The sequence below is a fragment of the Acomys russatus genome, chromosome 16 (genome assembly GCF_903995435.1).
Source record: "Acomys russatus chromosome 16, mAcoRus1.1, whole genome shotgun sequence".
NCBI classification, from domain to species: Eukaryota; Metazoa; Chordata; class Mammalia; order Rodentia; family Muridae; genus Acomys; species Acomys russatus.
In genome coordinates this window covers 7650499-7677766 of record NC_067152.1, presented here as the reverse complement: position 1 = coordinate 7677766, position 27268 = coordinate 7650499, and the positions used below count along the sequence as shown (strand labels likewise).

The window sequence follows — 27268 nt, the reverse complement described above, 5'->3', positions numbered from 1 at the left end:
ATAGCTATCTGACTGTATGTAGCACCCACATAAGTAGACTTGAAAACCCTAGATGCCATCTTGCGTGGGGTGCGGAGTTAGGGAGAGGAAGAGAGAAGGGAGGGTCTTGAATACTGAAGAAAGAACAGTTCATCTAGAATTGAATGCCCAATAAATATATCTTTTAAGAACTACAGTGACACACACTTTTCCAGGCACATCTGAAAGTGAATACGGTAGGAAGAATTACAAGACCTCATTCAAGCACAAGGAAGGCGCAAAGCAAATGTGTGAGGGTTTATGCTACACACAGTAGCATCAACAGAAAACAAGCATTAGGCCTGTTGTCATAAACCCTGGCAAAACCACAAGAATAACAAAATAATTGTTAACCAACGAGTCAAGAGAGGATACAAGGGTCTGGAGAGCTGGCTCAGTGGTTAAAAGAGCACTGCTGCTCTTCCAGAGGACCAGGGTTCATTCCCAGAAACCACACAGTGGCCCACAACTGTCTGTCAGTTCCAGTCCCAGGGGAACGGGTGCCCTCTTTTGCCTTCTATAGGCAGCAGACATACACTTAATGCACATACGAACATGCAGGTAAAACACACATACACATAAAATAAATCTTAGAACAGAAAGCAGGGAGGGGAGGAGGCTGAGAGTGCCAGGCTCAGTGGTAGACAGAGCACTTGCCTAACATGTGTAAGGACCGGAATTCCATTCTCCAGAACTTGTCAGAAAATACAAACAAACTAACCTCACTATATAAAAATGCAGAAATATATGATAGGGAACAAAGAATAAATGGGACAAATAAATAAATTGAAAGGTGATAAATTTAAACCTGACCTTATAGACCATAAAATGCCGATGGCTAGCCACCACAGTCGAAAGGAAATGTGCCCTCCTGACCCTGTGGAAGCTTTTACCGTCTGGGAAGCTCTCCAGACCTTCCGCAGGGAGAGCCACTGAATGAAGATTGGCCTTCTAATCACGCCTTGGTCTTGGCAAGCAGCCCCCGTAACTCCTATTACACAGTGAACTCTGTGTTGGGAGGCAGGGACAGTGGTACAGGTCGAACATTCAGAATCTGAAATGTTGTGAAGGCTGAACATCTCGAATGCTGGCATGACATTGGGAATGTTTCAGATTTCACATATGCAGCATGTCATGCTCAGTTTGAACATTCTAAAGAAGAATTCAAGTCCAAGGGATATGAACAACAGGACAGCAGACTGAGACCGAAATAAATGTTGTGGAGGAAAGTTCAGTATCACCGGCTTGGTTCCACATTCTAGTTCTGAGCTCTGAAATCTGGGAGCTCTGTTTTATTGGATATTCCTAGAGATAATCACACAATGAAAAGGCTTTTGTTATCCAGATGTACACAACCACGCAAAGTTTTAGTCACACTTCCTGTTTGTGACTGTCACACAACAATGTACCTGTGCCCACCCCCTCGGGAAGGGAGGTTATGCCCACTCTTACTTCTGATATCATGGTATCCAGCAATCAGAACAGTCAAAGAGAGTTGGGTGGTCTGAGAACTCGGCCATCTGTAGAAAAGCCTAGTATGATGCCTCTTGTTCCAGGGAGGTCAGTTTAATGCCTGACAGTCCCATCCCGGGTTCTGATGAGTAAAAAAATGAAGAATTCTTATTGGTGGTTCTGTATTCTAAGTTCAGTGCAAAACACCCTTCTTCATGCCTGCTTAGATTATGTCCTCTGTAGAATCTTTTGGTCCCAAAGACACAAAGGCACACCACCAAGGCAGCTTGACGTGCTTCCAAAAGCCCTCCTCTGCGTGTGGTGACTATTTTGAAGCAGCTGCTTTCCATTAAAGGCAGTTATTCTAAAGTGTTAGTTAAGGTGAGAGACTACTGCCAATGGCTCCCCCTGCCACCCTGTCTGCTCTGCGCTCACTCTGCAGAAGCTTCGTCTCTGACCCCTGTGGAAACAACTGAACCTGTAAACAGCTGCCTTGAAGTGGCTAGGGAAGGCAGAAGGCTAGGAATGCTCTCCTGGGGTGAGCGTTTTAACTCTGGGCACAAGGAACAAGATGACGTCTTACCTATTTCTGAGTCTGCGAGCTAGCTTTGCTATCACTTTGAGAAAATAAATATGAAATTAAAGAGTATTCCCACGATATCCGGGTGTTAAGCAGGGACTCGCCTATGTATGTTGAATGTTTTGTTTCTGTGTCAGTAGAGCCACATTAAGCAAGCTACAGCTTTTATGCTGTTAGACAGAATGACTTTTGCACTTACCTTAGCCATCTTTTAAGGTTTGAGTTGCTGAAACAGAAGGTAGATATTTGTTAGTCTCTGTGGGAACTGTGTTTTGTTCACATGAAGAGTATTTCGGAACAGCTTCAGTACAATGTCTGCTTTGAGGGTTGTTTTTCTTGTCTTTAGACTAACTCATTATATACCATAAAAGGCCCATCTGGCCTTTTTGTCTCAACTCAGATGATCTTGTGAAATTGTATATCAGGGTCTTAAAATTATATCCTTTTGTACCTCATTTGTTTGTTTCTCCATATAATTTCATTAAAAATGAAGGGAATTATTTCCACCTATTTTTCAGGTTCTATGCTAGATGCCCTCTGTTCTCCATAGTGTAAGGTTAATGAAAATGTTGATGAATGTTCTCAAAATGGCTTTCACAGAACCAGTATTTTGTTAAATGTTAGTGGGTTTTTGTTCCAAAAGGATTATGTAGATTAAATGTCCTGTGGAAAAGCTGGGTAAATAGACTGCTTTAACACAGAATCCTTAGAACCTTTGATAAATTTCTGGGCTACGGCTATCATAGTGAGAACTGTGGTTTGCAGTAGTTATCTATCCGTCCAGACCAGGGGACCCTCTCTTTCACAAAGCTCTGCATAAAGCAGTGCTGTGCAAAACAGCTACGTGCACCTTCACACTCGCTGCTTCAGAGCTTCTGGAGCACGGTTGAGGGAGGAGCTTCGTGTCTGTCATGGCAAAACCAGGTGCTGTGCAAAGTTACCTGCAAGTACACAAATTACACACTCACCACGTAGACTCTGTCTTAATCATAGGCACAACTTGCTGTCTAAAATACATGCTTTTACTATAGAATAACTGTTTAGAGACTTGACTGATGGCTAACACCAAGGCAAAAGAGAGGAGATACATTTCCATGTCAAGTTTGAATTTAAGTTCGCCAGATTCTGTCTATAGCCCTGCCTGTCAGATGCAGCTATTTGAATATCCTACCAAAGCACAGTGCTTTCAGATTAACCTCTAACTCTTTTGTTGTTACCTTGGAAATAAGAAGGTGGGAGAGTGTACGGGGCGGGGGGTTGGGGGGTGTATAATATATATACATATGTGTCCCCTGTTGTGGGAGGAGCTTTGGTGCTTGTTTTGTCTGCTTGCCTTTCTCAGTCAGTGAGAAGCTTCACAATGTAGAGGCTCAAAACACTGTTGGGGCTGGAGAGGTGGCTCAGGGGTTCAGAGCACATGCTGACCTAGCAGAGGATCCAGGTTCAGTTCCTAACACCCACATAGTTCAGGTCACAACTGCCGGTAACTCCAGGTCCAGGAGAGCAACACCCTCTGGCTTTTGAGGTACACATAAGCCCTCGTGGGCACATACACATGCATAGTAAAGAAATAAATGAAAAATAAATAAGCACATTTTAGATGTTAATCCAAGAACCTTGATTAGAGTATTACCTGAAATATCCTAACAGGTAACTAGCCATCATTGTACATTATGCCATGGTTAGTTTTATCTCTTAGGAAAGCAAAATATCTGTAAAGTCAGGCATTCGCTAATCCTCTGTCTAATAAAGTAGTGTTCTGCAGAAACACATGTGTGTATTTTTTCATAGTCATTTTTGCTTTCTTTATATTTTTCTGTGGTATTATTTTCATTTCTTGTTTATTGCTCTAATCCACAAATGCTAATCTTGGCTTCTTACAAGAGCCCGGGGCCTCAGGCATAAATGGTATCTATTGAATTACCTGTTAATTGCTGAGTTAAATTTGATCCTTGTATGTTCTAGATACACGTCCCTTATCAGATGTGTGATTTACAGAATGCTTTCTCCCTATCTGTGGGTGTTCTAGTCACTTCCTTGATGGGTCTAGATTTTTTATTCCTAGTCCCCAAGTTCTATATTTGCTGTATTTTCCCTGTTAAGCTGCAAAAAATTTACTGCCAAACTCTACATATCTGGGAACCCCCGTTCCTGTGAGGTCACAGAGTGCCATCCGTGGTGACCTTCTCCTGAGCCTTCATCTCCACAATCTCCTCTGAACCTGGTGTTTCCAAACACAACCTGTTTCCCTTTTTTATGAGCTACGATGGCTCATTGTTTTGGGTTTTTTGCTTTTGTTTTACAGGTAAATCGATTTAGTAAAGTAGAAGACCGAGCAATTTTTGTCACTGACCGTCACCTGTATAAAATGGACCCCACTAAGCAGTACAAGGTGATGAAGACTATCCCTCTGTATAATGTAAGTATGCGCCGAACAAAAGATTCCTATCCTGGGCAGAGGCTGATGGGATAGACATGCAACCCCTTTGCCTTTAGGGCTCCCATGTCTTCCTGGAATTTTACAGCAATTTTGTGTCATTTCAAAGCAGTTTTGTTTTGTTTTTTGTTTTTGTTGGTTTTTTTTTTTTTTTTTTTTTTTTGGTTTTTCGAGACAAGGTTTCTCTGTAGCCTTGGCCATCCTGGACTCACTTTGTAGACCAGTCTGGCCTTGAATTCACAGCGATCCACCTGCCTCTGCCTCCTGAGTGCTGGGATTAAAGGCACCCATGCCTGGCTCAAAGCAGTTTTCTTTAATAGGATTCAAAGACTCTGATAGAATAACCAACACAGTTTTTAAGAACAAGAGCAATGGTTCTATGTGCTATCTGTTCCTACTGTTACATGCTGTTTAAATGTGCTTGCACATAAGGCATTTTTCTTATTTATTTGTATAAGTGCTGTGTGTCCATGTGGATGCACATGTGGGCAAGGGTGCATGTGGAGGTCAGCAGACACAGGAGCCATCCTTGGTTTTGGAGAGAAGGTCTCAATGACCTAGAACTTTCCAAGTAGGCTAGGCTGACCAACGAGCCCAGGGATCCTCCTGGCTTCACTTCCCCAGTGCTGGGATTATCAGCGTACACCACGAGTGCAGCTTTTTTATGTGGGTTCTGGAGCTTCAGATCAGGTCTTTCCACTTGTGTGGCAAACACTGTACTGACTGAGCTGTCTTCCAGATCTACTTTTATGAATTTGTTATGGAAATGGAATAAAGTAGAAAAACAGTAGGAAATTTACTTTGTGGAAACATTACTGCTTTGGCTTATTCTTTTTATGTGGGGTGTGTGTGTGTGTGTGTGTGTGTGTGTGTGTGTGTGTGTGTGTGTGTTATGTCAGGAATCAATCTCAGTCACTCTTTCTACCTTATGCATTGAAGTAGGGTCTTTCAGTCAAACCCAGAGCACACTGATAAAGTTAACCTTGCTCTGCAGCTAACCCTGTCCCTGCCTTCAGAGGCTCTAATTATTGAAGGGCCACTACCCTCCTGGGCATCTTGATAGGTTTCTGAGGATTCAAACTTCAGTACTCACACTTGCCCAATGAACCATCTCTTCAACCCCCACTACTACTATTTTAAATATGAGATTTATGTAGCTCCCAGAAGTTAGTTTTTACCAATATGTTTTACAACATTAATTTCCTAGTTGAATGACTTCTGATCTAAATCCACTCTACAGTTCACCATTATACCTAGGCCTTCACGTTCTATAATCACTTGGATCTGAAACATGAGATTTGGTGCCTGTCTTCCTGAATATTAATATGAAATTTCGATTTTGTTGTTGTTCTGAGACAGGATCTTGCTGGTCTCGAACTCATGAGCTGATGTGCTCCTCCAGAGTAGCCAGGCCTACAGGTGTGCACCGTCACATCTGGTTCAGATATGTTTTTTCCTGTTTAACAATGTTAGTTTTTTACACAAGTGACTGTTCTGATTCTCTAGACGGCTTCTACTGGGCTACTAGGGCTTTTCAGCTATGGGACAATTTTTCTCTCTGCTAGTTCTTAAATGGAGTTCAGTGGTGTTTACCCAGTGCTGGGGTCTGCAAAGAGTATTACTTAAAGATTATTTTAAATCCCTCTGGTCCCTGCAAAAAAAAAATAGAAAGTATATCGTTTTGTGGTTTTATTTGGTTGCTTTGGGAGTAAGGAACAACAGCAGCAAAAATGCAGTCTGGGTATCAGTTCCTAGGGACAGTCCCTGGCTTCCCTGAGTTACTTCTGCATTTATGGGCAGCTGGTGTCGTTGGGTTTGGGATTCGATTTCACTGTGGTACCCTCCCATCCCACCCTACCCTGCTGCACACATGCACCTCATTCCTTATCAGGAAAAAGACCAATAAATTGCAGCTAAGAAGAGACGAAATCGTATACATAACCTTCTTAGCCAAGACCTGTAATCTTATATATCAGCCACAATTTAAGCCTAACAGCCTGCAGACTGGGAGTAGGAGGGAGAGGAGGGTAGACAACAGAGAAAATTATATTTTGTCAAAGTCTAAGGAGGTATGGAACTAAGCAAAAATAAATCATGCTCTGTGATTTATTTCTTTGCTTTTCTTCCCACTAAGGGGAACCCATCAAGTTCATGATATAAATTCAACTAATAGTTAAACAACGTTTTAAACTGAAGTGTCTTCCTTTTTTATTTTTTAAGATTTTTGTTTTTTTTTAAATTATGTGTATATGTGTGTATCTTTGTGTGAATATATGTTTATGCATGCCTGGTGCCCACAGAGTCCAGAGAGGGAGTTTGATCTCCTGTAGCTGGAGTTATAGTTGGTTGTGTGCCACCCAATGTGGGTGCTGAGAGCCGAACTCAGATCTTCAAGAGCATTATGTGCTCTTAACGAATAAGCCATGTCTCCAGCCCCCATCCGCCTTTTTTGCATTGACTATAAATAAAAATTTTAAAACCAGTTTGCACTTATAGTCATTTTCCCATAAGCATTGCCAATGGCACTCACAGTTGTAACATCATAAAGAATGACCATCTGTAACCACTCTAGGGAAGCAGACAGAGGGATGAATCCCGCTGTTGCAGATGTTCTCGGTGGTCCACCCATGTCACTCTGTATCCCATGCCATCCCATGCACACCATCCTGACTTCAGCAGCCAACATCTTTGTCAAGAAGCTGCCCTCAGCCAGGGACCCCGCCCCCTCACATAGATCAGAACAGTGAGTGATGAGCATGGGGTATTCATTATACCCAGATCTAGCCTCACCACCACGGCCAGTTCCCAAAGCTTCCCTATGGAGCGGAGCGTGCTGCAGCTCCCCACAGGAATAGCTGCCTCTCTTCTCCTCACCCAGCTCCCTCCTCCTTGCCATTGTCTGGGGTCCCCCATATCAACCCTGCATATGGTCAGCCTTTGCTTTGCAGCTGCTTCTGGCAGGAACTGACTTCAGAACAAGAAAATGGCTCGTTCCTCCAAGGAGGCAAGCCGAGTACAAAGGGGGACCTCCAAATATTGCCTCAAGGGGCAGGGGTTAATTTCGAAATAAATATGGCAATAGTAAGCCTAAATATTTTGTTATTAAAGCATTTTGAAAATAAAGGCAAAGTTTAAGGCAATGAGACGTATTCTAGGATGGTGCTAGAAGCTGGGAGGGCCTGAAGGAAAATACTTTCTACCTCAGTCATAGCTGGGTCCATGCTTGAATTCTGAACTACCTCAAGAAGCTAAAAGTGGGAGGATCGGGCATCCAGGACCATTCTGGACTACATAGTGAATTGAGGCCAGCCTGTATGAAGTGAGCCCTTGCCTTCTAAGTAAATATTTAAAGTGTGTGGTGGTGTGTAAATGTGTCTGTATCTTTATGTGTGAATGTGTATCCGTGTGTGTGTGTGTGTGAACATGCCTATGTGTGTTTTGAGTGTGTGTGAATGTGTGTGTGTGACTGTGTAGATGTGTCTTGTGTGTAGATGTGTACGAATGTGTGTGTGAATGCATGTGTTATATGTCTGTGTATTTGTGAATGTGTGTGTGTAAGAGAGTGTGTGTGTGCGTATGTGTGTGTGTGTGTGTGTGTGTGTGTGTGTGTCCACTTCAACAACGTTGATTTTCAGGTATTAGTGCAGACCCATTCTGTAGATGATTAGAAGCCTAACATATAAAGAGGGAAAGAATTCAGCAGTCAGGGTGGACATTTATGAGTGGCTCCTGGAGGGTTAGAGAAGGAAACTATGACTCTGGAAGGGGAAGGGGTGAGTTATTCTTAAAGATCCACAGTTAAATGGGGGTGGGGGGAATTCACCAAATGAAAGAGCGGGAAGGCCAAGCTCCAGGGTTTTTGTCTGTCTGCTCGCCTCCCCATGTGCTCACTGAGCTCTAATTGCCCATTAGAGCCACAAGGTCACGGTGTATCATTCTAGAGAAGAAAAGAACAATGGTAGTACCATGTTTAAAATCAATATGAAAAGTTTTCAAAACTAAAAGTGATAACTTTTTAAAAATGAGTATAGAATGCAGCAGGCTTTCCCAGTCTAGCCTCTCAGTCCTTGCACGCCCTCTTCCTGTATGTAGATTCCCTCCCTGGTTTGGTTTGCTCTTCTGTCTCTAAGGACAGATTGTACCACATATTGTTGTAAGCATGGCTTACTCTTCAGGAGGACATGTGTGGTGCTAAGGGGAAGGACCCGGAAGTCATGGCTGTACTTGGTTTCAAGGCAGCACTACAGGACTGCATTATCCTTGCAGCCCCATCAACAACATGAACGCTGACCGTCCTTTCTGTCTCTGCTCTTTACATGTTTTCTTGCTCACCTCTTTCTTTTTTTTAAAGATTTATTATTTATACAACATTCTGCCTGCATGCCAAAATAAGACATTATCTCATTATAGATGGTTGTGAGCCACCATGTGGTTGCTGGGAATTGAACTCATGACCTTTGGAAGAACAAACAGTGCTCTTAACCTCTGAGCCATCTCTCCAGTCCCTTACTCACCTCTTTCTTGCAGCATTTATCAGCGCTAGACCCAAGTTAAGAGTGCGCCGCCCCAGCAACCATTCAGCTTCATTCTTCAGTAAGGTACTACACACTTTGTCTCAGAAAAGGCTTCCCCATAGCAATTGGTGCCTCATAATCCAAATCGTGCTTTTGGTCCTTGTCAAACACTTGCAAATCTATGCATATCCTTTGCTGACCTTTCTAGTAAGATGCTTCTACAAATTATTTTGGGTATGATTATATCTTCCTTCTGCTATTGTGATTATTGTCCCAAGGCCCAAGCCATACTTGAACTTCAGTCACAAATCAGGCTGAATATTGGGATAGGTCATTAAGTTTTCCTAATGGGGAAGAGCGCTAGGCAAGAAGGGGTTTGAGCCGGGCGTGGTGGCGCACGCCTTTAATCCCAGCACTCGGAAGGCAGAGGCAGAAGGATCACTGTAAATTCAAAGCCAGCCTGGTCTACAAAGGGAGTCCAGAACAGCCAGGGCTACACAGAGAAACCTTGTCTCAAAAAACAAAAAAAAAAGAAGTTTGAGTGCAGCAAAGCCTCAGGCATTTTTAAGCCACAATGGTTCTCAACCTTCCACTGCTGTGACTTTAATACATTTTCTAATGTGTGGTGATCCTTAAGAATAAATTATTTTTGTTGCTACTTCACAACTATAATTTTGCTATTGTTATGAATCATAATATAAATATCTATTATGTGACCCCCCAAAATGGTTGCCGGCCATAAGTTGGGAACTACTGCACTGGACTCTTCCTAGCCACCCCATTTCAGTTGCCAAGATCCTCGTTTCTGTCAAACAGGGCCTAAAATTGTTCATGAACACCCAGCACGGGTGATTCTGTTTCCTTAACTGCCTCCATCCAGGCAAAAAAGGTCTAATATTAGTTTCTTTCCTAACGCACCACTTAAACACCCAACCAGTCCCGTCATTCTTGGCACTTCCTACGTCACTGAACTGGTATAATTCAGAAGAGGCGGTGAGTCCCAGGTGCTCGGTGTTAGTGAGCACATCAGCCATCCCTCGGGGTCGCCACCAGTGGGAAGCTGAGAAACTACTTCATCCCTTGAGCCTCCCTGAGAGGCTGCAGCCACCAGCCCCCTCCTGGCAGCCCCTCTGTCCTCCTTGCTTTTGATGTACCTTGAATTGTAATGAGCACGTTCAAGGGACCTCAAGTAAAACAAAGAAACAGGTTTGAGGACAAAGCTACTAGAAAATTTGTCAGGATTTTAGGCAACTGTATACCATCGTCAGTTTTTACCCTCAAAAGCAAACCATTCTACTCAAATTACTGAATAGTTATTGTGTAGATGCCACATAGGTGTTGGGGTCATAGAAATGACAAAACAGTCACAGGCTCTGCTTTATTCCTCCGCACTAAAGGAAAACAGATATACAAGTGAGGGGGCAGGGGAAGGGGAATCAGTCAATGAAATATGATAAGGGAAAAATAAATTAGAGAGAAGAGACAAGACACAGTAAGTACACCATGATTTGGAATAAGGTCTTCAGGCCTCCCTGAGGGGCTGGCATTTAAGCAAAGACTTAAAGGCGTTAAGGAATGGACTTATTTTCACTTGTGAGAAAGTGTTTTAGGCAGGACAGCAAGAGGCAGACATAAGCCTGTTGAGAGCATAGGAAATTGTCTGCATATAACGTGTTCAGGATCTGGATCAGGTGGTGGCTGCAGAGGTGTGGACATGTGCGGGTACCCATCAAGGCATTTATCTGAGATACGAAAACCCTACCGCATGCTTGTCATACAGAGAAATAAAAAAGGGGAGCGAGAAGAAAGGATGCTGCTGATAGAGAGGCAGGAGACATGTAAGCCAAAGTGGGGGGGTGGGGGGAAGGAGCAGAGAAGAAAACGATCGCTAACCTGGGGGAGGTAGCAGCATCCATAGACAGTGGTGTGTGAAGCCATGTCCTTCACAGTGGGAAACGCTTACAGTAATGTTCCACAGGCGGACTGTTCCTCAGGGGAAAGGCCGCCATTGACTACATCAGGGCAGGTCTGCGGTGAGGAGAAGCCAATCTACTGGTGACAAGCAAAGGTCTACAGGGCAAGTAACTTTCAGTACCAGAGCTCGGTGCTCCTAACCTGACGGCAGCCGTTTGGCCCACTTCTTTCAGTATGCTCTTAGTTTTCTTTCCCGTTTTATTTCACTTTCACTGTTTGTTCTATTTTGTTCTGTTGTTTAAGAGGAGGTCTTGCCATGTAACCCAAACTGGCCTCCAGCTTGAGGTCTTCCTGCCTCAGTCTCCGAGTGTTGGGGTGACAGGAGAACATTACCATGCCTGGCTTTTCTTGTCCTTTAGGTTGGCCATGTTCTAACTCGCTTAGATGGGTGCCTTTAGCTGCTTCAGCCTTAAAATAGTTTCAAGTGCACTTGAGACTGTATATTTTGTATTTAAGAATGGTTTGGACTGAATTTTACTTCTTATGTGATACTAGCCTTGTTTTTATGTCTGTGGCGAGGTCCTCCTAAAGCCGTGAGTAGTTTCACAGTGTTATTTCAGACATGGTAATTTATGGTGTTTGAGTGTGTATGTTCCATGGGGAAGAGGCCTTATTTCCCCATTGCTTGTTAGTGCCACACCTACCAAAAATTAAGTCCTCACGTGTTCTTTTCTGGTTATTGTACTATGGTCCGCTCATTATCCTTGTGCCAATTACTATTTTCACTACAGTTGGACACAGTTTCATGAGTTCTAAGATTACAGTAACCTCCCAGGCCCCTTCCTGTCAAGTTCCTCCCATCTGACTGGGGCTATGTCTGAATAGTAGAGCCTTTGATTTGCATGTGAGAAGCCTAGGTTGAGCTCCAACGTTGCAAAGCAAAACAATAGAATGTACCCCATTCCAACCTAGCAGTCGTTACCACACCACAAGAAGAGAAAAGATGTTGAGGATGGGGACAAAGGCAAGCCTGTGAGGAGGGGTGTAGGCACTGCATGCAATCTCGTGCATTGCCTCTTCGTTCCCCCTGAGCCCCTGGGAACCACTGGCCATTTTCCTGTCTCTCTAGTTGTACCTTCTCTGGAATGTCATGTGTCAGCACCATATTGTATGTAGACTTTTCAGATTAGCTTCTTTCACTTAGCAATAAGCATCTAAGGTCTGCTCTGTCTCTCTATGCCTTGGCAGCTCATATTTTTTCAACCAATGAATAATATTCTATTGTTTGGATGTACCACAGTGTGTTTATCCACTCATTATTGGAGGACACTTTGATTGCTTCTGGTATGGAGCAGTCACTGAATAAAGCTACTATAAATATTTATATGCAGGTTTCTTGTGTGGACACGAGTTCTTAGAACATTGAATAAATGCCTAGGAGTGTATTCACAGATAAGACTCAGTTTAGCTTTGTATGAACTGTTGATTTTCTTCCAATGTGTCTGTACCATTTTGTATTCTAAGCAGAAATAGGGTGCCTGTTTCTTCATATTCTCACTGTTTGATAGTACCCATTTGTTTGTATTTCACCCATTTGTGTGTATGTGTGTTTGTGTGTTTATTACCCTAAAATATATAACTCAGAATCCACTCAGTCTCTATTTTTAACACAATAACCATCTCCATACTCTCTGTTGGTCTGTATCAAGGTGATAAAGACTATTTTTTTATAAGCCTAAGCAAATTTGTTTAAAGATAAATTTGACACCTTTCTCCCCTCCAACAGCCATTTGTTATTTAACAGTGGTTCTTCTGGTCGATCTTCCCAGGAAAAATGAAAATAGGACATCGTAGCAGATCCTTGAGAATATTTTCAGCAAACATTACCTTATAAATGACATAGTCACATAATAGTAACAGTGATCTGAAGGAGAAACATTCAGGTTACAGGTGACCCCCCTTAAGTAGCTAAGTGACTTCCTATGTACAAGCACTGAGGGCGTGGATTAGGGTTTTGGCCAGCTACAATCTGTGTTGCTATCAAACCAGTGTCACAGTCACTTTCTTTACCTTATTTGTATATTGTCCTTTCAAATTAAAGCATTAGTACCAATACATTTGTCAAGAAAGGTTCAAATTTTTACAAGGGATGGTATGGTCGAGATTTGTGTATTTTGTGAATCTGAGAGATTTGTGCTTGCCGCGACTTGGTAGGAGAACAAAGGGAAGATATTACATTTCCTGCATAATTAACAGTGCTGGCTCCAGTGCTTTGATCACCACCTCTTTGACTCTGAGAATTATCCTGAGAAGTCACAGTTAGGTTCATGGAAAAGATTGCTCCCCATGGTTGGGGCATATTGTTTAAATAAGTGTACTTCTGCCATTCGGGTTTGCGTAGGTGCTTGTGCGCCCAGACCAGCGCTCAGGAAGGAGGTTGCCTAGAGTAGGTGGAATTTACATAAACATTAAATCTGCGTTGCTTTCGCGGGAGACCACGTAAGCTGAACCATTTAGCCCGAGTGCCACTGGAATCCTTTTGCCCTCCTTTTGTTGGTGATTGTGTAAATTTTGCCTGATGAATTAGTCTGAAAGAAATGTTTGAATTTGCCCATTAATGTTGTTTTGATATAGACCCTTTTATCAGTACGGGCTTGAAGGCTGAGGAAGTAGCCAATTAATTACTCTCATCCCTCCTTTTAGTTCTGTGTGAAATACAAAACAAACAGGCAAGAGGAAAGAGACAGTTATCTGAGCTGATATGCAGGTTTGGTGGGCCCAATGGGCTGTAATTATGCCAAGCTCCGTGCTTTATTACTGTTTGACGTGGCTTGCTAGAAAGATTCTGTTCTGTTCAGAAGATGGATTGTCCTTTTAATGTATATGGGGGGATGGGGGTGTGTGTGAGGTCTGTTGAAATCCATCCAGCGTGCTCTGCTCCCCAACCGCCATTTCTAAAGCACCCTCTCCTCTTGGCAAAGTCCCAAGGGAAGACGTTTCCATAGTAACCCCAACAGAGGCAATCAGCTGTTGTCTGGCACCGCTTGAGCTGGTGTGTGCTAGCCTTCTCCCTTCGCGATCCTCCTTCAAGCCTTTAAAACACTATTTTTATTAGTCCTCTTTAATGGACGTTTATAATCCCTTAATGTCACACTCTGAGTAGCACTTGGGTTTATTTATTTATTTAGGTAATAAATCTACCTTCCTAATTAATTCTCAGCAGGTCCTGGGAGCTCTGTTATTTTGAACATCTTGTGCAAATGTTTGTATTTCTGCCAGTTGTAACAAAGACGCTGCTTAGCAAAATTAGATATTCAGAAACCTCTGTCTATACTAGAAATAAATTTGGGGAAAATATAAATGGTAAGGTTTCAGATGAATTTTTCAGGATTTTTTTCCTTACTGTCATGCTAATGTTGAAGCAGTCTTGCTCTTATGTTTCAGCATTCAATGATTCTATTGCTGAATTCAGTGGCCATAGGTATTTTAAAAACTTCTTCGAAACATGGTATATGAAACAGGTTCTCTCTTAACTTGATTAATCAGAGAGGGGTAGGGGTGGGGAAAGGGAAGAGGCACACATGCAGAGCTCCCCTGCCGATTGTTTTCCTGGCAATGTGCACAAGTGACCGCCTTTTGTTATACTGCTTAGACACCACGGCTTATGCAAAACAGCACTAAGCAAATCAAGTGGCAGTCTCTTTCAGACACCAGGAAGAGTCCGTCTTCATCAATACTAGACCTGGAAAGTCAATTTCACATTTCAAAGATGTCTCAACGCAGTATCTGAAAACAAAAATCATCCTGGCAGGATTCCTGTAAGAGCCATCTTGTTAAAGAAAGTAAGCATACCACCACTTATTTTTCCGGAGATCAGATCACTAGAAGCCAGATCCTTTCCAAACAAAGCCCTAAATAGAGACATATATACAAACAGATTTCTGCATTTGCAAAACAGACGTCACCATGCAGAGGCAATTACAGGCTTCCTTTATACACTGTCGTATCAGACTCTGGGGATGTTGCTCAGTGGTAAAGCACTTGCCTGGCATTTGTAAAGCCCTAGGTTCGATTCCCAGCACCATAAAAAGAAATGAGCAACTGCCTGGCAGAGCTTTCATCCATGCATTAATAAAGCAGCTTCTCTGTGGCGTGGCGGCATGCCATGCCACACTGACAGTGTAAGAGTGCTCCATACAATCTGCCCGTGACACCAGCTAGAGCCGCACAATGCCTGGGGCACATGCCCAGCAGATCTTAGGTCCAGTCACTATAATGTCTTGCTCTCAGGAAGAAAGAGGCACTCAGAAAGGTGAGGCAGCTCAGCCACAACCTCCAAACTCCCAAACAACGGAGCTGGGCTTCATGCCCACATCTGTTCAGCCCAGCACCCAACCTCTGCTCCCATTGCCTCCCGTTTATGAAGAACACTTAAAACTAAAATCTCTTTGTAAGGGTACTAGGAATCAAAACCAGAGTCTTGCACATAACTAAGCTATAGCCCCAGCCATAATATTTTATTTTCAAAAGCAAAGAAAAAGAATGAAACTAGTATCCCTCACATAGCTGATGTGTTTAGTAGCTTAGCTCTGCTATATCTCCATCTTTATAAGCCTATGCGAGAAGCACCTTTCATAAGAAAAGATACCAATTAAAAAAGCAAATGGTCATTGGTGTGGGGTATCAGGACCTCACCAGGACCTTTCTGACCTCAAACCCAAGTTAACTACAAAATTAGGCTTCTTCTTGCTGTGCCCTATGTCGCCCTCTAATCTTGCTCACTTATATAAATCTTGCTTGCATTATTAATGGTTGCTTTCCAAAATATTTCATGTTAGCCTGTGGAGTACAAGTTACTGATGAGACCTCTGAAAACTGGAGAATCAAGACCTAGCTGGTGCATCAACCCTCTTCTGCATACCAGTGGGCCCAAGAGATGGACCATTAATATAAAAAGAGAAAAAGAAAACAGTCGCTCCATTTCTATTAGGAGGAAAATAACAGCATCTTTAAAGACAGCTGCCACATCATTCTTGAGATCACACAGTCCGTCTTTCTACAGACAAACCCCACAAGAAAGGATGCTATGCCAGAAGACAGTCCTTTTGATGCTAACCTGGTACTTACAGATTTTAATTTGGCTATTTCAATTCTAACTTGGGGCTCTTAGGACCCTTAGTTACACACTAGAGTAGCCTGTGAGGTTTGAAGGTTTTGTGTTAGGACTTTCATTTTGTTTTTGTTGGGGATTGAACCCTGGGCCTCAAGGCATACTGAGATCTCTATCATGGGAAGCTACATCCCAAGCTTCTCATAGAGGTTTTAAAAATCCTGGTACCCAGGCCATACTGGATGCTGGTGAGATCAGATATCTCAGGTAGGCAAAGGGGGAGAGAGCTTCTCTGTATCTTGCTTTGTTCATATGTGCCCTCTGACCTCAGACCTCTAATACCCAGAACTGTGAGAAAGAAGTTCCTCTTGTTTATAAAATACACAATTTGCCTATTTTTTTTTCATAGCAGCCCAAATAGGTTAAGAAAGAAGAGGGGTGCCAGTGATTATGGTTGAAACAAGATTTTGTTTTCTAGATCAGGCTGGCCTTGAAATCACTATGTACCCCCAAGCTACCTTCAATTTGGAACCTTCCTAACTCAGCCTCCCATGTGCTGGGATTCCTGGTATCAACTACTACATGATCTATGGTCGGTGTCAAAATTAAATCTCCTTGAAGTTAAGGTTAGTCTTGTGAAAAGATTTTTCTTAAATAAGAATAATGTAAGCTAGGCATTGTGGTATACGACAGTAACCCTAGCCCTCTGGAAGCTCAAGCAGGGGCATCAATAGTTCAAGGCCAGCCTAGTTCACACAGAAGCACACTCTCAGCAAACAAATAAATAAATGGCCCCATCCCTTATAATAACAATGCATGCATCATCTCGCCTGGCTCCTACCCTTCCCTAGTCTTGGCCAGCCTCTGCTGGTCGTGAACTCTGGCCCTACGTAGGCACCTGGTAAATGAGTTTCTCTGTTATTGGCTGGATCCAGAGCAAACTTTGTTTGCACAAAACCGTTACGGTTAAGTTTAACTGCATTTCAGAAAGAGCCTCATGGATGAGTGAATACCCAGCAGGGCAGCACGACTGACCAGCATCTTCCCCCACTTTGCTATATCCCTCATTAGACTTTGGTAGGGAGAGCAGCCATTTTCCTGCTTCAGAAGCCACCTCCAGCATCTGCCTTTCTGCCCCGGCTCTCCAATGTCTTGACGTTTCAGATCCTGGCTTTTCACAAAGTTGGAGGAGTTATGAAAACACTCTGTTTGTATTTGAAGAGCGTTTCAGCACACGGGGTAAATGTACATCTAATGGGGCGTGGGAATGCAGCTAGTAGGGCATGTGGGAGTATACAGATCTGGTCAAATAACAACACCCTTAGCAGGTCCATGTAAGCATATCTGAAATCGCAGGTCTGAGGTCCACAAGCGCAGTTCTCTCATCACTGCGGTTAAGGCGCTCAGCAACCATAAACTGCTCTCAAGCCCCTTGTAAACTGACAACCCTAAAGAAGTCAGAGGAACAGGAGGAAGCCAGTATTCAGGGCCTCGCTACAGGCTTTCTGCTCTTCCTATTTATTGTCACTGAGTATCCTCTCAGACAACTTCACGTATTCCCTTCGAGGCATACTCCAAAGGATGCTTCCACCTCCATGCCAGCCCTCTCTGTGCCTTTCCTGTTACTAACTCTTCACTGCCAGCTGACACATCACATGGTTGTCTAAAACCTGCCTCCCCCAGCTCCCCACTGGAGCACGGACTTTAACCCCAGAGCACTTCCTTCCAAACAGGAAGTGTTCAATAAGTGACTGCTGTCGAACTGGATAGGTTAAGAATGGAGACAGGAAAAGCGGTTCAGAGGCCGCTGCTGGGGCATGTTGAGAAGTTACAGAAGCCTGAACTCAGACAAGGACAGGAAAGGGAAGCGAGTAGTGGCTCAAGAGCCACTCAAGGGGCTATCAAGACGGCTTAGTTACCAAGAGCACCTGCTACCCTTCCAGAGACTCTGAGTTTGGTTACCTGCAACGCTTTTGGTGGCTCCAACTTCAGGGGAGTGTAAGCTCTCCTCTGACCTATACAGGCAACCGAGTGCGTGTGGCCGATAGGCATGGAAAGAGGGGGGAGATAAATGAAAACAAATTTTAAAATGAGGAAAAGCTACTTCAAGTGCAGAAACAACAGGCAGTGGGGACTGAGACAAGAGAGTCGCCTGTCAGACGCTTCTTTCGGGACGCCTGGGTAGATAGCAGTCCCGGTTCCTCACCAAGATGGGAAGGGTAGGAAAAGAAGCAGAGGTGTAAGAAGGAACATGCCTTAAATAGGCTGCATTTGCGGTGTCCGGAGAGCCATCTGGGGTGGAGTCTCTCTGTGGTCCCCGTTGCTCTAACGAGACACCACAGCTGAGCGGCTAAGCCACAGGAAGGTATTTCTTGCAGCCCTAGAGGCCAGGAAGACCCATCACCACACCACAGCATTAAATGCTGAAACTGGGATGTCCGAGAAAGGGTAGAAATAGCTTTGCAGGTGAGGAAGGGTTTCAGAGGTCCATAGGTATGCGCCAGCTCTTGTGTGTTTCCTATGATGGGCATAGGTATTTGTTTCTGTTTTTTCCCCCTCCTTTCTAAATGTTACTCATTTGTGCGTATGGAGGCTTTGCCTGCATGTTTGTCTCTGTGCCACATGCATGCCTGGGGTCTGAGCAGGCCAGAAGAGAGCATTGGATCCACTGGGACTGGAGTTACAGATGGTTGTAAGCCTGTGTGGGTGCTGGAAACTGAGCCTGGATCCAAGGGAAGAGCAGCCAGAGCTCTTAATCACTGAGTCGTCTCTGCAGCTCCATTTCCTTTTTTTTTTTTTTTTTTTAGGTTTTGTGTGTGTGTGTGTGTGTGTGTGTGTGTGTGTCTTTGTATTTATGGGTGTTTTGCCTGCATGTATGTCTCTGTACCGTGTGTGTGCCTAACGCCCATGGAGGCCTGAAGAGGGCACTGGATCACCTGGAACTAGAGTTACAGTTGCCAGGCACCATGTGGGTACTGAGAATCAAACCTGGGTTACATGGAGGGGCAACCAGTGCTCTGAACAGCTTAGCCACCTTTCCAGCCCTCTTTTCCAAGTTCTGTCTGTCTGTCTCTTTTTTGTTTGTTTGTTTGTTTTGTTTTGTTGTATGAGACAGGGTTTCTCTGTGTATCCTTGACTGTCCTGGACTCACTTCGTAGACCAGGCTGGCCTGGAACTCACAGCGATCCACCACCACCACCCAGCTTTGTCTGTCTGTTCCTCGAGACAGTTTTTCTGTGTATTTGTGTCCGTCTTGGAACTCATTCTGTAGACCAGGCTGGCCTTGACTCAGAGATCTGCCTGCCTCTGCCTCCTGAGTGCTGGGCAGTACACCACCACCACCCAGCCCTTTTCCAAGTTCTTAAATGAGTGGTTCTTCACCTTCCTAATGCTTCAACCCTTTAATACAGTCCCTAATGTTGTGGTGACCCCCACCCATACAATTATTATGTTGCTACTTTATAACTGTAATTTTGCTACTGTTATAAATTTTAAATACCTGATATGCACGATATCTGATAGGCAATCCCAAGAGGGTCTCGACTCACAGGTTGAGAACCGCTGTCCTAACGCATTGCATGAGCCACTGCTTTGGGTGGTGCAGAGTAACAGGTTGTTAGAGGCATGTTCTGAGCTGAAATAGAAAGAGGTGGGGAAGCCGTTTCAGGGACTCTTGGAATTGCCTCTGTGGCCATGCCAGCACCAGAAGTGGAGAGAAGAGATAAGGCACAAGAGGTTGCTGAGCCATTCTTCACTCAAATTAACAGTTTAAAAAATATTTTCTCCACGAAGTAATTTAAACAATTTTGTTATCCTTCCTATGAGGCAGTATTAAGTACTAATATTACGTATTAAGCCCCCACTGTCAAGTGAAAGGGCAGAGAATACAGCATGTGTGCGTGTATGTGCACAGGCATGCATATGTGTTGGTGTGCTATTTGTTGCCACCTGTATGTCCTGGACTAGGTTCCCTTCCTCTGCTGTAGGGTGTAAAGTGCTTCTCAGAATCCCCACCAAAGTGCGGTTGATGGAGGCCAAGTACAATCCCATCGTACAGCACAATGCCCGAAATGATGAGTATACAGCCGAAGTCACCCACCAAACCTGAGACACAGGGAAGCTAATGTGGATAGATTCACCTTGTTGGCAAAGGGAGGAGAAGAATAGCATACCTAAAATGATGAGTGCGTAATCCTTTTGCATTAGGGGGGTCATTGGTAAGATAAAGAATTTCAATTAAGAGACCAATAAGGAGAGCAACTTAATTAAGTTGGTATTTTAAGGGAGAGAAAAAAATAAATTTAAAATAGATTTTTTTAAACTAGATTCAATTAGTAAAACAATTATCTTTGTAAAATAATAATTTGACTATCTAAGACCCAATTATTTAGTAGCTTTGCCTAAATCAATGGTTTTATACAATTAGAATCACTTGGGAAGCTTCCCAAATGAAATAAATCAGAATATCCCCAACGCTTCTATAGTGCAGCCACAGTTGGGATCCGCTGGCCCAAATGAGCCACAGTCAGAATACAAGTTTGAATAGTCAAAATACGTAGATGTGACAGGGCTTAAGCACTTAGCTTTGTGTGCTTGTTCTAAAGACATGCCCTCTCGGGCCACTTGTCTTTCTTCATGTACCCTTGTGGTGGATTTGATTATAGAGTTCCCAAACCCACAGCAATAAATCTGAGGCAGTAATTAAAAGAGAGCCCATCTGCCACAGGCAGGCATGTTGATGGCTGCAGTGTATGGAAGCCACAAGTGCAGGGGCACTCAGGAGGTACAGTTGACTTCCACTAGATGGCCTGGCCTTTAAAATCTCATGGAAGTGCTTTCTGGAACTATTTCCCCCAGAGAAGCCTCTCTGAGATTAAAAACCCAGTGTTTCAGGGAACTATTTCACTGAATTCCAAGTTACAAGATAAGCTCCAGTCCCCAACATGCCAAGCATTCCAGAACGGAAGCTGCCAGTGTCCTCTGTGAGTGTCTCAGCAAAAAGAAGACAATCACCCATAAGCCACTGGATTCTAACTTCCTTCCTAGTAAGGAACTTGACACTAGGCCAAACACTGAAATGTGTTTGCTCAATGTGGTTCCTATAAATAAGACCCTTCCCTCATGAGGAAAAGGGATCCAAGGCCTGACAGAGGAGGCAGTGACAGGCCAGCTCACCCTATGCCGTTCTCTAGATGAGTTTACATTTCATTTTCTGAAGAGTGCAGTTCATTCGCAATGAGAATGATATATAGAGGCTATACACATTCTTCTTGATGATGCCTTGATCTCTGTCAGGATGGATGGAGTATTTGGAAGAATCAAAATTGGACAAGATGTTATTTATTCAGTGTAGTGAGGTAGAAACTTACCGAAAGGTTCTTTGGAGGGCTTACATCAAGGTGTTACAATCAAAGGTTGAAAGGCCTTGTCAGACAGTGATGTAAACTTACCCTCTAATCAGCTGATTATAATTATTTTCATTGACCTGAATAATAATGATCAGACCTACTAGGCTCATAGCCAGCACTAGTGTATAAAATCAGTTCTGCTGGTTTTGAGACTACAGTTTTTCATTGCCCAAGGCCCGTATTTTGTATAATAGGTTTTGTTTCACCATTAAAATGCCAGGTGGTTCATATATTAGTATGGTATTTGGAGTACGTTGCCCAGGAGTATGGTCCCTGGGACTCCAGCATCCCTGAAGATGCATTTGTTTTAAAACACACTAATTAATCCTCACCACTATAATGTTGAATTCTTAAGAGAGCAAAATAATTACTTGGTTCTATTTAATTCAGGTAGAAAACAGTTCCAAAATAGAGGCTTCTTCTTCTTTTTTTTTTTTTTTTAACAATCACATTTAAAAAACAATTTTTCAAGAGGATACTTGTTTATAAGGGAATTGAGTCTTAGGTACAAACTATACATTCTTTCCACAATACATTTATAAAATGGGTATGTCTTTATTGGTGCTGGAGTGTAGCTCTCAAGGATGGAACATGTACTTAACATGACAAGATCTTGGGTTCAATTCTACACACACACACACACACAGAGAGAGAGAGAGAAAAAAAAAGGTTCCATTTGTCTTAGTTAGAATTTTATTACTGTGAAGAGACACCATGATCATAACAACTCTTACATTAGGGCTGGCTTACGGCTTCAGAGGCTTAGTCCTTTATTGTTATGGCGGGAAGCATGGTAGTGTTCAAGCAGGCAGGATGCTGGAGAAGGAGCTGAGAACTGTACATCTTGATCCACAGGCAGCACAGGAAGAGACTGTGTGCCACGCTCAGTATATGTAGCTTCAGCATAGGATACCTCAAAACCTTGCCTCCGCAGTGCCACACTACCTCCAGTAAGGCCACACCTACTCCAACAGGGCTACACTTTCTAATGGTGCCACATCCTATGGACAAGCAGTCAAACATGTGAATCTGTGTGGGCCATACCTATTCAAGCCATCACACATGTTTTGGTCACAGTTGCTGAATAATAAACTATTCCCAGGCTGGTGAAATGGCTCATCAGGTAAAGGTGCCATCTGCCAAAACTGACAGCCTGAGTTCAATCCTCAGAACCCACATGGCAGAAGATTGTCCTCTGGCCTGCACATAGATAGACGGTGATGGGGCCACAAACATGAGAGAGAGAGAGAGAGAGAGAGAGAGAGAGAGAGAGAGAGAGAGAGAGAGAGAGAATTAAAATGCAATACATTTCAGCACTCAGGAGGCAGAGGCAAGTTGGTCTCTTTGAGTCCAAGGCTTGCCTGGTTTACATAGAGAGTTCCAGATCAACTGAGGCTATGTAATGAGATTGTCTTTAAATTTTTTCCAACTACCCAAACTTAAAAACAAGACATTTTATGGTCCTCAATTCTTGGGTCAGGATCTACAAGGCAAAGCAAATGGTGTGTCTCTGTTCCTCAGGGCCTGGGGTCTCAGCCAGATTGAGACCTGGAGTAGCTCAGGGGCTAGGCACTCAGGCCATCGGGGCACTCACTTATTCCAGTGGTCAACACTTGCTGGGAAGGTGCAAAGATGGCAGCTGGAACACCATCCAGAGCCTCCGAAGATACTTAGCTTCTGTAGAGGTCTGTAGGTTTCTTTTTTCTTTCTTTTTAAACTCACAATCCTTCTGCCTTAAGCCTCCCGACTTGTTTTTTTACAGACCAGTGCTGCCATTCCTGGCAGTGGGCTTCAAATGAGGCACTCAGGGGACTGCACTATCTATGAACTGCTACTAAAAGTCACTCAGACCTTACACCCATCAGAGTGGCTAAGATCAAAAACTCAAGTGACAGCACATGCTGGCGAGGATGTGGAGAAAGGGGAACACTACTTCATTGCTGGTGGGAGTGCAAACTTGTACAACCACTTTGGAAATAAATCTGGTGCTTTCTCAGAAAACTGGGAATAGGGCTACCTCAAGACCCAGCTATTCCACCCCTTGGAATATACCCAAAAGATGCTCCACCCACAACAAGGACATAATTTCAACCATGTTCATAGCAGCCTTATTTGTAATATCCAGAACCTGGAACCAACCTAGATGCCCCTCAGTCAAAGAATGGATAAAGAAACTATAATACATTTACACTATGGAAGACTTGAAATTTGCAGGCAAATTGATGGAATTAGACATGATTGTACTGAGTGAGTTAACCCAAACCCAGAAAGATACACATGGTATATACTCACTTATAATTGGACACTAACCCAAGAGGGATGTCTCCTGAAAGTCTTCATTTAGCAGGGGATTGGGATAGACGCTGGGACTTCCTATTGGGGTTCCAGGTGAGAGAGGTATGGGAGAACAGGGAAATAGAAGGATCCAGAGGATCCTAGAACCCCACAAGAAGACCATCAAGGCTGATGGATCTGGACCCAGGGGGATCTGCTCAAACTACTGTACCAACCAAGGACAATGCATGCAGTAAACCTAGACCCCCTATTCAGATCTAGCCAATGGACAGCTCATTCTCCACAGTTGTGTGGAGAGCGGGGACTGACTCTGACACGAACTCTGGTGCCCCCTATTTGACCACTTCCCCTTGGTGGAGAAGCCTGGTGGCATTCAGAGGAAGAGTAAGCAGGTTACCAGGATGAGACCTGACAGGCTGTGATCGTATGGTGGGGGAGGAAGTCCCCTTCTATCACAGACCTAGGGGAGAGGAATAGGGTGAAGGAGAGAGGGAGGGGGGAATGGAAAGATACAAGTGTGGGGATAACAATTGAAATGTAATCTAAAATTATTTAAATCGAAAAGAAATTAAATTTTTAAGAAGTATAAAGTCACATGGCTTCACTTTAGTGCATTTTTCACCATAGCAATCATACAAAAGGAAGAGTAATTTAGTGGGCGGGTGGTAAAGAGTGTGTGATCATGTTTGAAATCCTCTACAAGCTGCCCTCTGCTTTTAAAAAAAAAAATCATTCAGATTTCTGTTTAGAATGTTGCCTAGTGGTGGTGGCGGTGGCAGCTCACGCCTTTAATCCCAGCCTTCAGGAGGCAGGTGCAGGTGGAGTTCTGATTTTGAGGCTAGCCTAATCTAAAGAGTGAGCAGGGAGGAAGGACAGCAGGCTACCAAGAAGAGACTCGATACCCTATGAGCATATACAGGGGGAGGAGGTCACAGTCACAGTCATAGGGGAGGGGAGTAAGGGGAAAATGGGAAGGAGGAAGGAATGGGAGGATACAAGGGATGGGATAACAATTGAGATGTAATATGAATAAATTAATAAAATATATTATAAAAAAAACAGTGAGTAGGAAAGCCAGAGCTACATGGAGAAACTCTGTCTCAAAAGAAAAAAAAAAATTTTTTTTAAAGTCTTTCTCTGGTTGAATGCCCAGCACTCAGTTAAAGAGCATAAGTGACACCACACTCATCTAGTATGTGCATGGCTCAACACCCAGAACCAAATGTGAATGAAAATGTGAGAAAGAAAGTGTGTGTATGTGTGTAAATAAGTTAAAAATGTGTTCTTTCCTCCCAAGATTCCCCCCAAAGTTTTGTCCCCTGATAGTATAAAGTTTCAAGATCAAAAAACAAGATCTTAATTGTTTAATTCAGTCCAGGTTCAGCTCCCTAAGTAGCATTCCTTCCATATTTAGATCGGTGAACTAAACAGAAGTTGTCCCATGATCTGGGATGGTTGCCCTCCATGGATGCCCGTTCAAAAGGGAGTAGATGGAAGGCTCGTTGTCACTGGCCATTTGTGTTTGCAGCTTGCCTTCATAACCTACCACTTCCCCACAGAAAGCAGGGGCGGAGCATCTGTGTTGTGTGACTTCTGTCCCTTTAGTGCAGTCTGAAATCTATGTCCACCCTGTGAATCATGACAGAGCCACTGTGCTCCACACTGCTCTCCTCTGTTAGAGGGGACACAGCCAGGGATCTGCAAAACTCCGCGCCGCCCACCCTGTTTGAACTCCTTGTGCTGCTGTGAGCAAGATCCTCAAGACTCTTGGGACGCTGGCGTCAATGGAGAGAATTCACAAGGCATGCCCTAAAAATCTTTACACTGCCTTTCATGTCTGGAAAACTCTTTGAAGCAATGCTTTAGATGTTTCTGAGGTTGTGACAATGGATCTTACAATCCTGCTCTGGATTTGATCCATTGCCCTGAAACCATTTCTTAATTTAGGAATCATTTGCCATCTGGAGAAGCTTAGGATAAGGAACAGTTGTATTTTGAAGCCCAGCAGTTGCGGGCTTCTTTATATTTCCTCTAAATTCTACATGAAAGATGAACAGTTCTTTATTAGGATCTTCTCTTTCCTCTTGAATTTTTTTCATAGCAGGAAAGCGGACTGTATTTCTTTTACTATGTCTAGAAACCTCCTTATCTGGATCATCACACTTGCAAGGTGCACTTTCCCTCCCTCCCTCCCTCACTGACACCAGTGTTGTCGCATTATTGCCCCTTCATGACCGGAGTGCCTTTTGCTCTGGTCTGAGGCCCTGTCTTCCTTCCCTTGCTTGCAGCTGTCCCTTCACACCTCTTAGAATCTCATCGGAGTAACGCGGGAGGCTCCTCTTCCACCTCCTACCCACTTCCCACGCCTCTGCCAACCGTGTGAGGGCTCTTACAGTGGCATCCCCGCTTCTCTCCATATTTTTATTCCGGTGATTGTCGCTAGGCAACAAAGCATCCCAGACCCAGGAGAAATAAATAATTAAATCACCGCCTTATTGTGCTCACAGATTCTCCAAGTTGAGTCTGGAAAGGGTCGGGAGGCCAGTTACCTCTGCTGCACATCGCCTTGGGCTTCAGCTGGGAAATACTAAGGCTGTTTCTGGGCAACTTCTGTGTGCTGAGACCCATTTACCTCCTGCTAGATCCACGTGGGAGCTGAATCCCTGTTATGGCTATCTAAGAGGATGGAAACTTAATCAGAGCATGTGGCTGGAGGCAGGGCCGTCGGGAGGTAGTTATGCCCAGACAAGGTCCTCAGAGTAGAGCCCTTGTTGAAGGCTGCTGGCTATATCGGAAGAGAGACCTAAGGACTCACATACACTAAGAAATATGCTGCCCCGTGTCTGGTTTCTGTTAGCGAGAAGGATGTCTCCAAATATGTCCCCTCAACCGTAGACCAGAGCTGTGTGCCAGAGTAAATTGTTTCAACATTGCTTGCTTTGCCTGTAACACTGTGATATCATGTTATTATAATAGAAACAGATGAAGATAAACAACGGGGTGTGAAGACGCTGAAGGCCTCATGTTTGTCTGGCCCAGAGTTGAGATTGTTTGAACTAATACTGCTGACCCAGGATGTCTGCACTCTTGTGAGACTTGGCTTCCTCAGACATGGTCACCTGAGGGCAGTCGGCTTGCTTATACAGGGGCTTAGATAGGGCTTAGATAGGGGCACAGGTATTTAATCATTGTAAGCAGTGGCTGCTTATAATGGGATAAACTCTCAGTTATCCTAAACAATGTAGTATGTCCATGACAAAACAGCACCAGTAAGATTTGGAATTAAATCTTATTGAGACAAGAAGGCAGGAATGAGAGGAATGGAGAGAGAGAGAGAGAGAGAGAGAGAGAGAGAGAGAGAGAGAGAGAGAACACAAGGAATCCTGTAAAGAGCCAGCCCAACTGTCTTCCAAATGCTGGAAGGGAAAATAGAATGAACAAAGTGTTCTCCATTGAGAAGTAGCCAAACCAGTTTGTTAACTGGGATTAAAAGAGCATAATTATTATAGCCCTGCAAGTCAAACTGAAGAAATGAAACAG

General features: G+C 43.7%; 1 protein-coding gene across 1 annotated transcript in view; it reads left to right on the top strand.

Annotated features, from left to right (window-relative positions):
- Myo1d (myosin ID) overlaps positions 1-27268 on the top strand; it is a 304092-nt gene that overhangs the window by 190462 nt on the left and 86362 nt on the right. Inside the window, exon 20 of the mRNA XM_051158110.1 lies at positions 4356-4469. Within this exon, the coding sequence (XP_051014067.1) occupies positions 4356-4469 (114 nt within the window). The remainder of the gene's footprint in view (positions 1-4355; positions 4470-27268) is intronic.